Here is a 12,170-nt window from a genome sequence, read left to right as displayed (position 1 = left end):
CCTTTTACCTAGTTAAGCTCTGCATAAATGTCATGTGTTTATTTCCCATAAAGTAGCCTCATTAATTATGCATAAGGATTCTCAGAATCATGGGAGGATTACCATCATCTGCATAATAACTACGTATAAGGGTCATCCCTTCCGTCATCCTCGGCTGACATGACACAGCAAGGTAGAATCCCATGAGGCTACTCTCTGGGTATATATACACCAAATATTTGCCAAATCAGGCAGAGGAGAATGCCTTCTCTGCTGACACACTTATGCAAGATGCTCAGGTTCCTGCATGCAGACACTCCAGCTCGCAGTGGTCTGACATCCCTTGCGGGGTGTCCATCTCGAAACAAAGACTGGTCCCACAGTCTCTCACTTCAGGTAATGGGGTTGGCTTCAGCCTAGGGGGATTCTTAGCTCTACACCTACATGCATGCTAGGTACAGTTAGGTAGATCTAGTTAGGGATGCATCGTAGGAGTATGCATTATTATTGTCATGTATTGCTTGCATAAATTCATTGTTTTCGCACTATGGTAGAAATCCACGATCCATTTACTCTATTGGTGCTTTGTATCGTTTATATCTGTTTCTGCCATATGGTTGTTTCAGCTCACCTATTTTACACTAGAATGACACTGGTTCAATAAATACTTATTGAAAAACATCCCCACTGTTTATTATGTGTTTCTCTCTGAGACAAAGGGAGCACGAGTGACTGAGCGAAAAGTACTGTACTGTTTCAACCATCCCTGATGAGACAGGGTTGTCATGTTCGATATTTGCCAAGAACTAGTCCCTCCTTGGTAAGAGGAGTTTACAGTGACACTGTGAGCTAGCTGGTATACGGGCAGACATACCCAGCAGGGGTGTCAGGAATCAGTCTGGACAACACTCCCACAGTCTATGTTGTCTAAACGTGCAGATTCTATGTAGGTTTACAGGAACTACACAACAGTGGTGCCGCTCAGACCCGGGACTCTTGGTGTGGCCTCAGTTAAGCTAAATTGAAATTTTGGGCTCTTTGCAACAATGAACAAGCTTACTGGAGCCAAAGCTTTGTTACTTGCAATGCTCGCCAATGCGAAGTTTGGTCAACCCAGCCCCTCAAGCTACAGCATAGACCACTCACAGGTGGTGCCATTGCGAAGCTTGAGCCCTACTGTTCGGGATGACAACAGGATCATCATGGTACAGCGACAACTGTCTGCAACGGCATGCCTGCTATTTGTGCTACATCGATAATCATCCATGATGCTTCCCTACTACTCAATTGGGGCTCTTTGCACTGGACTGAAAAGATAACATTTAGCAGGATTAACCCGATCACTGTGTCCGACCCACGCTTCATTGTGGTCAGCCTCAACTTGTGTATTTCTACAGGGTCTCACATGACCAGATAGCAGTTAGGGGGATTTTGGACCTTTTATCTAAAATCACTAAGAGCTTTAAAATTACATATCTCCGGTTCTACTGATTGGATTTTTGTTGTTTTAGTCTTGTTTTGTTTATTAAAATCTACGCTATTTTTCTAGTCTGGTGTGGATCCTTTTTTTGTTTTCACTTTAGTACTGTTTGCAGTGTGGCATAAATACTTTATAGATTACTTCTAAGTTAAGCCTGACTCCTCTGTGCCAAGCTACCAGAGGGTGGAGCACAGATTAATTTGGGGTTTGCTCGTTCCTTCATCTTGACAAGGATTGCAGTTACTGGTTGAGCAGGGTTTTACCCCCCCAAGCAGTAACCCATGTACACAACTGATTTCTTCATTCAATTAGAACATGTGGTATGGCCTACTGTACAAAAGACATGTAAGACACAAGTTCAATGTATTGGTGATACAGTTTATAAAGTAACAAAGTGAATATTGCGAGTGCAGCACATTTGGCCACTGCATAGATTTCATTTCACAGTTCCGGCCTGACATTTTCATCTCAAACCAGCAAACAAAAATTATGTGAAAGAGTGTGGAAGGAAAACAAATTGTGCCTTACCCACATAAAAAAAAACTGATTTAAATCAAATTATGCATGCATGAAAATAAATGGGATGAGCCTAATCTCCTAATAACAACGCCCCATCACATTTGGTCACCCATGCTTAGTTCTGTCACCTGCATTCATTCCTCATCTCTCATTTATGAGATGAGACTGACTGGCTCTTATCTATAATAACAGCTTGATACACATCTCTCATTCTGATCTTCAAAGCCATCTAGGACTCACCATCCTTCCCCAATGTACTCTCCCAGTCAGTCTCATGGTACAGTCCAAGCCATCTACTGTGTTCAGTGTCTTACCAGTTTTAAAATCCTCTGTGCTGCCTTGAGCATTTGATGTTGTGAACCCACAGCATAACTGAAATTGTCCATATTACTGCTGGAGCTGAAATACTTTTGCCCTTCCAACAATACCTCTCATCCCAAGTTTTTGCACCACTGCACTCACTTTAAATCCATGTTGTTTATTACCATCAAAAATGTACACAATTACAAATAATATCATATGCTGATGACACCCAGCACCTTTTCTCCTGTGAGATGAATTCGGGTTTTCCAGAGGAAAAGTTTAGAATATGTCTGGCAGCCATTTTTAAGTGACTCTTCTAATTCCAGCTCAAATGCAATGAAGAAAAGATAGAGCTGCTGTTCTTTAGCATACAGACCCCTGAGACTTGGCAGACTTTTTGGCCTGCGGACAACTCCCCCCCCAGACATCCCTCCCACCTGGGCAGCAGGAAAATTCAGTAGAAATGGTGGGCATTACATTTAATGATTGCCTTTTCTTTGCGCCACAGATCAATACGGTGGTTTGGACGGGTTTTGGACTGCTGCGAACTTTAAGTAAATTCCTACACTTTCTCTCGCTGTCAGCAAGGAAAGTAGTTATACAAGCCCTAATAATATAAAGACTGCATTATGGCAATGCCTTGTATGTGGGCCTCTCTGAATATTTGTCCAACAAATTACAGGTGGGCCAAACTGCGGCAGCCCACACTCTCCTAGCTTTGCCTCTGAAAGCACATGTGTCCCCACACCTTTGAACACTTTGTAGGCTCCCTATTAAAAATAGGATTTTATTGTCCAAGTCCATAGAGCTCTGCATTAGTAGGACACAGGGTACCTAAAGGCTTGGAGCAGCGTGTATGCCCCTTCTAGGAGTCAATGTTCAGCCAATGCTTTCTTGGCCAAAATCCCTAGGATTTGACGTTCTAGGAATGGTGGTAGTTCTAGATCCTACAGCTTGGAACAACTTGCAGTGGGAGCTGCGGACTATTCTAACCATTGCTCAGTTTAGAAAGAAGCTGAAAACATGTCTTTATTAATCAGGTTTTACAGTCCTCTGCTACTGGACAGCTGATTGGAGGTGAAGAGCTCCAGGATACTCCTTGGAGTGGCAGTGTGCCATACAAGTAAGTGCCTTTTCAGTTCATTTATATGTTTTGTAAATGTTGTCTATATATGACATGCATGTCCTACCTCATACATGCTGAATCAATGTAATTGTAAAAGGAATGCAGTAAATGCTTGTCTTGTCAAATTCATTGTTCCTATTGTTTGTGTGTGTGTGTGTGTGTGTGTGTGTGTGTTCATTTGTGAGTGTTTGCATGTGCATGGAAGCAATAGCATTTTGGTATTCTTGCTTCACCACCTCAGCTTTAAGAAGCATTGACAAAGCAGATAGGTCTGGCGTTGGTTGTCATCCTAGGCCAGTCCTTTGCTCTGGTTTCATCATTCCTTGTTTTTTTATTGGAAATGTTATTGTTAGGAGACTTGTCTTGTCACAGATGAACGTTCAACTCGAGAAATGTATTTTTATTGTCACAGATGAATGTCCAAATGTACATGCGTCTTCATACAAAACATTACATGACAATCATAATTCTTCATATGGTCTTATTGATAACAGCAAACACATTTCACAAGTAACCACTTCTTCAGGCCTCAAATGGCAAATTCTGAAATAATTAGCTACTCTGCTCAATAATTTGAACTTCCAATTGAAAATATCTGATTTATGTTTTGAAGGTGTCTCAACTAATGTTAACTGTAGCGGTCAGAACAGGACATATAAATTTGAAGTGCAAGATACCCTTATGAAGGGGTATAAAGATACTGGAACAAGGCACTCAACATTGTTCTATTTCATTTCATAAGTGAGAAATTGTTGTTGTCTTACACTCCATTTTCACCCCTGCCTGCATAGCTCAGGATTGTGGCAGAATGGAGAAAGTATTTGGCTACAGTTCTGAGGAGTACACGGTCAACTTATAGCTGGCTCAAGGTGCAACTTAACTTTTAGCGTATATAAACAATTCACACTATCAAAATGTCTTCGGCACTTTGATGTAAAACTTAACAAAAGTAATTTTACAGCACTTAATATTTCAGAGAAAAAAAACATGTGAGTTTCAAATGATGTCAATAGCATGTCTGATAAAAATTAATAAATAAGTAATTGTAGATTTCCATTGGCTTTCATTGTGAGTGCAGTTCCAAGCACTGAACATTCCCATATTGTGTGTGGAGTTTCTCCTTATGAAAGGGCTGAATGGTGTCACTCACACTGAAGTTACCCTTCGAATAAAAAGGGCTGACCAATTGACCCATGCTGTGTACTGTAGTGGGCCTCAGAAAAATGCAACTGACACATCAGTAGACCTATGAAAGAAGACTGTCTGACAGCCCTCATAATTATGTATATTGTACATTTACTTTTAGTAAAATCTCCAAACCTAAATACACCTTGATTAGTAATGCATTTGTCATGTTTTGATTGTAAGGAACCTTAGTAGAATATTTGTGAAATAGTTACATATTAACAAAAATGTGTTACTCAAATGATACAATGTAAGGTTTACCAACTACAGGTAACGCCTTTAAAAATGTAGTAATGGTTCAACATTTCCAAAAGCCACTTGAAGTATAGTAGTATGTATTTTTAAAAAAAACCTAAAAATAAGCAAATCACACATTTGTAAAGGTAACTGTTACAATATGTGCATTACAGTAGTAAAAAAGGCAATCCAGTTAAATAGCAAACATTCATTATGTTAATGGTGTGCTATCTGTCATATTTCTCTAAGCATGTCATTAAATGACATGAAACATATTATCTAATGCCTCTGAAATGGAAGTTGCAAAAATAGATTGAATGAGTAGTAATAGAGCATTCTTGCCGCATAACACAATGATCCTAGTGCCAAAATCTCAAAATGTCCAACAGTTTTCAGAAAGATAGCTCATTTTCACCAGTGTTTGGCTGTATGTTACTGTTTAGTTGACACTGTGAGAAACTAGACTTTTGGGTTTGTGCAGCAGTGCACTCCACAAAGGGTAACAGGCATAACATTGGCTAGTTGCTGGTAGTTTGGCCTCAGCAACAACAAGATCTTCAGAGAAAATGCTTAGAGAGGTTGTGTTGTGCTTCCATCACAGCATAGCATAAGAAGCATGGACCTTAAATAGTTATGCAAGTGTAATTGTATCGACGAAAAAACAATAAGAATAAAGCAAAAATTAAAAAAGTGGGTAAGAGGGAATGTGGCAAATATTTCTTCTGTGGGCTACAATGTGAGATATAAGATGTTGGCTTTATCTTTTCCCTTAATAAAAAATTATGTCCATGTGCAGTAATTCACTTTTCCTTAGACACAGAATGACAAAAACTCTAATATATATACACCCTCAAATCTCTAACCAGATATGTGTGGTAGGTATTTGGATACCTCTAGAGTGAGCTCTCAATTACTTCTTCACACTGACTTAACAAAATTCCAAGCCATGTCAATGGATAAGAGTATGTATCTGGCTACAGTATGAAGCCAGACCCACACTGGTAATTAGAATTTTTTCTGGAGCGAGCTTGAATCAGTCAAGCAGATCAAGCCAGGCATGGGTCGCTTGCATTTTTCTTTGAAACCAGATACACTTGGCTTAACCTCATGCTGAAAATTCTTTGACGGTTTTCTAAAGCTCCAAGTAGAACTAAACATTTCAAGAGACTACATTGATATGGCCCAACAGCTGAGCAGTCGTCATATTTTTGGGGGGGAACTGAGGTTGCAGATACAAAGTTTAAAGGAAGTCAATATAGTTATGGTTTCAACAGATATTTGAGAAATCTGCAGGACAGGTATTGAGAGACCCTGTTCTGTTGAAAAAAACTGTTCCTTGTCTCCTATGAGAAAATCACGCCGCTCATGTATAGTTTCTGTCAAACAACAGCACTCATATTCAGCTAAAATTCATTTTATGCCAGTAACATCATAGGAATTCACAGGTTCCTCCCAAGTAACATCTTCCAGAAGCAAAGGATTCCCAGAAATGAGGCGTCCTGCCATGGGAGATATAGGAAGCTTAGTTAAAGATGGTGACTGTTACTTTCCTGGTGCAAGTTATATCTAGTAGACTTCAGAAAGAAGGGTAGAGTAGATTCTAATTACTCTCGCCACAATGGTCGGATGGATTTCCTTAACTGTTTTCTTTTCTTCTAGTCTGGACCTCCCCATAAATGGTTCCATATGAATATCAAAACACGCATTCAATACCTCAACTGTCCTAAAATATTTCTCAGCCTTACCTTTCCGCACTTTGACTATTGAATTTGCATCCAGGCTACTTAAATCTCACAGACATGTCATGGAAAAATTGTAAATATTTGAGTATTTCCTCCAAGGATTACAAATACTACCAAAGAAAACACATGTACAAAAGTACAAAGCAAGTTCATGTGTGTAAGTGAGACAGAAGACAGAACCAGATGCACATTTATGGAGCTTTTAATTTTGAAAGAACCTCACCAGTGAAAAGTACAGGAGCAAACTGGGCCACTCACACTTGCCTGGCAGGTGAGAGTAGCTCTCTAGATTCTCCAAGGATTCACTCCCTCATCCTGATCTTTCACTATCCAAACCTTTAAAATGTCATCTATTGGGAGCTACCAGGTGGACCGTTAAAATAATCTAATTGGAGATTCACTCTCAGCCCAGGACAGTTAATTATTCCCAGCATACATCCTGGGATACGTCCCTCATAGCTCGTAATGAATGGAACAAATAACAATTGGATTTTGCTTTGTGAATTTAAAAAAAAGGAACTGTCTTCATGATGTAAAAATTATATAATTCACTATCACTAAGCCAGAAGTAACAATTAATATTAAGTGATTTGTTTTTAGAAAAATGTGGCTGCAATTTAAAATGGTCAATCTGACTTTCTCTGTTAGAGACACACTGTTCTATCCTACAGTATAAATGCATTCTAATTCACAGTCATGACACAAGATATGAGTAAATGGACAGTTCTCATGCATTATTAGTGTTAATTTTTCTATGTGTTTTTAAATAATTCAAACCCCCATTTCACCACTTTATGTCCTGACAGGTCAGACAACTGAGTTAATTTGATTGTAACAGGACAATAATGCACATATAGGAGAATGGTAATTTTACACAGTAGCTGAGTCTCATTCGTCAGGCCTCACACCACAATAGAGGTCTAAACCTGAGAATCTGGAAAGCAAAACAGACTGTATGTATAGTAGTATACAAGGTTTCCTTCAAAGAAACATATAACAATTACATTTTAGAAAATAACACATTGCTTTATTACTTCTGCAAGGCCAAGACCACCCCTGCTTCTTTGTCATGTCTTAGTGTAATATCTTTAGTCAGCGAATGGTTTGTCATCTGTATGGCATAAATGTACTACACACAGCAGATGGTCATCTCCGACTCTGTTTACTAGAGCAAATGGCAAGATAAAAGATGTGTCTGAAAAAACATCTCTAGATTAGATGAGAGGCCTCTGTGTGGTATCTGTAGACATTATGACTTCAAATGCTAGGGTTTCTAAAAAAGAAAATCCCGAACCACGTCTCCTTCCTAGACCTCACATTATGACCCCAGAAGCACTTTTCCCTGCATAAATCATTTTCATTCATCTCAAGACTTCTTCACCATGAACACCCCACAGTCCGATGAGAGTATACTAAAGCTCAAACTGCTACAGACTATACAAAGATCTAAATTGAAAAAAACTTCATTGCAAAAAAAATCAAACATGCATTTTTAGTGGTCCATTCCTTCTCTACATACTAATTAGTTGGTCTCTTGGATTGAGTTAGACGGATTACCAGTGATTATGAGTGTGGTGAATGGTGAACACATTGCTGGTAGAACCAAGCCAAGGTGTAGTGATAACTTTCCAAGGAATAGTGAGAAATCAATATCCTAATCTGAAGTGACTGATCTGCCATACTCTCTGGCGGAGATATCGCCCAAAAATACTGCAGTGGAAAATATGGTATCATATGTCAATTATTTAAGGTTGTCCTTACTAGATATCTTACTAAGACTCCTGATGTGATTGATTATTACCTCTAAGGAATTAAAGATGATTTCCTATAAAACAACACTGGAATATTGACAGCTCCCTTTGAGACAATGGGAGCAGCTGGGAGCTATCTACAGTGGTATTGGCAAGATGCTCTTGACTTTTCAATGTATTAAGCCAAACCTCTGATTCTCTCACTCCCATTCTTCTCCACGGCTATGTGTATTTTTCAGATGAAGGAGAGAGTCTGACTCTTTAGAGGAGGCTACTCAGTGAGCCTTCCCCAACATGAAACTGCTTTTTTATTAGGCTATTCCACCCTCATCAAAATGTCCTAATAGCCTCATAGCCCACCATAGCCAGCTAGACCAGCTATTCAAGGCCCACACCGTTGGCTCAGGCCTATAATGCTAGTGGCCTTTATTGTCTGCGACAGCGGGCTATATATAGAATTATATATGGGTAACAGTAAATTACAAGGGTTGTTTTTTACTGAGGGATTCTGAGGGACATGAAACAGACAATGAGAACAAAGCTCAAAGTATGATCTCACTAAGAACCCTAAGGTGACAAATATTCCTGTAATTCACCTTTTACCCATGGATATTTATGTTATGTATGGTCCCCCCCACCCTCCTCCACAAAATATCTGCCCTTGCTTTTAACTTTTATGCAGGGGCAGAAGAGGAATGGGGGAACCATACGCAATATGGCCATTCCTCAATATTCTAAATTAAAAAATACCAGACCTCCTGTCACCCACCCCCACCACTCGCTGTGCCTTCCCTTCCCTCTGCCTCAGAAGTTATGATCCTTGCATTGCAGCGTTGCTCTGACAGGCTCTGTAGGGCACCCTACCAGAGCATCCTGGAATTCCTTTATGAAGTAGCACCAGTGAGTTATGAGATCTGTTACCACTGTTGTTACATCACAGCAGTGAATTATCACATTTAGAATCTGGCATTCAAGGTAATGGCACTCAGTGAGAGCCATACATAACATATAGGATTAAAGATGGGTAACATTGAATTACTAGGAGGTTTTTCCCTGAGGAGTTCTGAGTGACATCAAATAGACAACAAGAGCAGAGCTTGAGATATGCAAGATGTCAGCTGTCAGTCTAATATTGAGTCCTCTTGGTTCGTCCACTTCCATTTAAACTGTGTTGTTTACTAATAACAATGTGTTGTAAGGAGAATCAGTGAGCTCTGAGGGAACATCAGGTGTTACTTCTTTTGTTTTGCGTTGCTGTTACAGAGCTTTTGGTCTCTATAATCGTAAATCGACTTAACCTCTTCAGGAGGTTGGGTCTTTCTGTTGCTATCCTACATTTATACAGCATGGTTCTAAGAGTGGTTTACCTGAATCTTATCTCCAATCTGTAAGTTTGCTGTCAATTAATGGTCCTCATTTGTCAGCTGACGTGTTGTTTGGTCACTCTAATTTCCACCCCTCCTATCGGTGGCGAAAGATTTGTTGGAGGATCACTGCCTCTATGGTAAATGGAAATGCTGCAGATTGTCTAATTGTAAAGGGCACTGTACTGTTAGAGTAGTAAAGTAGAGTCATTGCAAAAATAAAAAGTTACCATGCTTACGCTGCAACATTACCGACCCCTATCACCTTCCCTGCTGTCCCCTTCCCCCTCCTGCAAACAGTGTTTTCTATTTTCAGTCGAAAGCAGGCTAACAGTGCTGGCTGACAGAGTCTTGGGGAGCCCTGTCAGCCTCGCCTTAAAGGCCTTCATGATGTAGCAACAATGGATAAAACGTTTTGTTATCAACTGTTGCTATGTAATAGAAGTGAGTTTTCAGTTTTACAAACTGAAATAAACGATGCATAAAGTAGAGAATTAGAGATGGATTACAGTGATTAACGGGGACGTTTTTCACTGAGGGGTTGTGAGTGAAGTCAAATATACAATAAGAGAAAAGCATGAGTTGTCTATGATGTAACTCAGAACCCTGAGGTGAAAAACATGGCGGTAATTCACTTTTAACCCATCTTTAATCGGATGTTATGTATGCCCTCCAAAATCATCTGCCCCTGCCATCAACTTCTGTTCAGAGGGGAATGTGAACAATAAATACCTTACCTACTATCCTTAACCAAAACCTGCTACCTTCCCTGACTTCCTCCCCCCTCCTGCAGCTGTGCTTTCTGCTTTCAGGCAAAGCAGACACACAGATCTGTGCTGACAGGCTCTCAGAGGCCTGTCACATGCCCTGGAAGGCTCTTCTGACATCACAACAGTTGATAGCCTGCTTTGTTAACAACTTTTGTTATGACAAAGCAAGGAGTTATGACTTACAGAAACTGAAATAAACCAGTGAGACTCTCTTTAAAAGCCATACATAACAAATCTATATTAACAAGAAAGTCTCCCAGTTGTAGGCTGAAGTAATGAAAATGGCCCTGTCCTGTACATCATTCAGGAAATGATAACCTTCCTAATCTGAGAGTCACAATGTATACATTGTAAGCACATTTTTCTCAATAGCTGGGCTTGCTTTACTATTTCTACCAGAATAATCTTCAGCCATCGAAAACACCAACATCTAAAAAACATTCACTTTGATTTGTAACAACAGATATCAGGATTCTCATCAATATGCAGCAGTTAATTACTTATGTTCACATGGTAATGCTTGCACTTAAAGACTGTCACTATAAAAATGTACTTGCTCAAGCATTCTATTGCAAAATGACACCATGATTTTTAAGAACTTTACATCATGACCAGCTGTAACCTTCTGCAATGTTCAACAGTAAACTTTCAGAACCTCTAATATGTTCAATATATTTCTTTAAAATGTCTTACCTCTAGATTGTAGTCCAGGGCCACAAACCTCTTGGGCACCCAGTACTCCCTGCCTCACAGAGTCTGGAGCCAATACACACTGATTCCATTTAGGCACCTTCCACCTGTAGCAAAAAATAATCTAAGGTGAAATATTTCCAGAATGCAGTGCTATACAGTGCAACACCTACTGTTGTTAGAAAAGTGTGTTTCAATCAGAGGAACGCATAGGTGATCGTTTGAAGTTTTCTGAAATAAGGCTATCCACTTAGCATCAAAGGTGAATGCTCTCTTCAAAGCAAGAAGCTAATTAAATTAACTCGATCCTCTCTGAGTGAGTGCGACAACAAACACTAGCAAAATAATTAGACTATTGTCTCTTTTAATGAGCCATGACTTCAAAGAGCAGCATTCGTTAAATCACAATTTTGCCATTTTTAATTAAATGGTGCACTCGTGAAATGAACCTTTTTTTCGCTTCTTTTTTCCATTTTCAATCCTACAGGCCCTCATTTATGGGGATTTGTTGTAGGGCAGCAGACCTGTAGTGCTGCCCCCCACCAAAGTGAAAGGGCAGGAATGCACTGTATTTATGCAATATGGTGCATTCCTGTCCTTTCCCGATGTATGGCCCATTTGGGCAGCCTACCAACAACGCAGGCACCCTTGCAAAATGGGTGCCTGTGTTGTCAGAAGGGTTATTTGTGTGCAGGAAGGGACACCTTCCTTCAGAGAAACAATCCTAAGCGGCGGCGTCCTCTTTCTATGTGAGCAGCAGAACGCAGTACACATAGAAAGAGGAAAAAACTAGGGGAAATAAAGGTGTTTCTCTCTGTTATGCCTCACCTTGGAGGCGTAAGGATTTGGCTCCTGCCAGGTCACTTCCCCAGGTCCAACGTTCTTGAAAATCTGGGGTTGTGTGATCCATGGACATAATTTGAAGCTAATGGAGGTCACATCTGCAACCTCTAACTTGCTCTCTGCTACTCCTGCCACTTCTTTTGCAACCCCTGGCCTCAAAGGGGGCAAAACACTTGACTCC

General features: G+C 40.0%; 1 protein-coding gene across 1 annotated transcript in view; it reads right to left on the bottom strand.

Annotated features, from left to right (window-relative positions):
* The window catches only part of THSD7B (thrombospondin type 1 domain containing 7B), a 2,208,177-nt gene that overhangs the window by 900,338 nt on the left and 1,295,669 nt on the right, over positions 1-12,170 (bottom strand). The window contains exon 13 of the mRNA XM_085647534.1: positions 11,150-11,253. Within this exon, the coding sequence (XP_085503660.1) occupies positions 11,150-11,253 (104 nt within the window). The remainder of the gene's footprint in view (positions 1-11,149; positions 11,254-12,170) is intronic.

Source organism: Triturus cristatus, chromosome 3_2 (assembly GCF_964204655.1).
Source record: "Triturus cristatus chromosome 3_2, aTriCri1.1, whole genome shotgun sequence".
In the NCBI taxonomy this organism is placed as follows: domain Eukaryota; kingdom Metazoa; phylum Chordata; class Amphibia; order Caudata; family Salamandridae; genus Triturus; species Triturus cristatus.
This window is presented reverse-complemented; position numbering and strand designations above follow the sequence as displayed.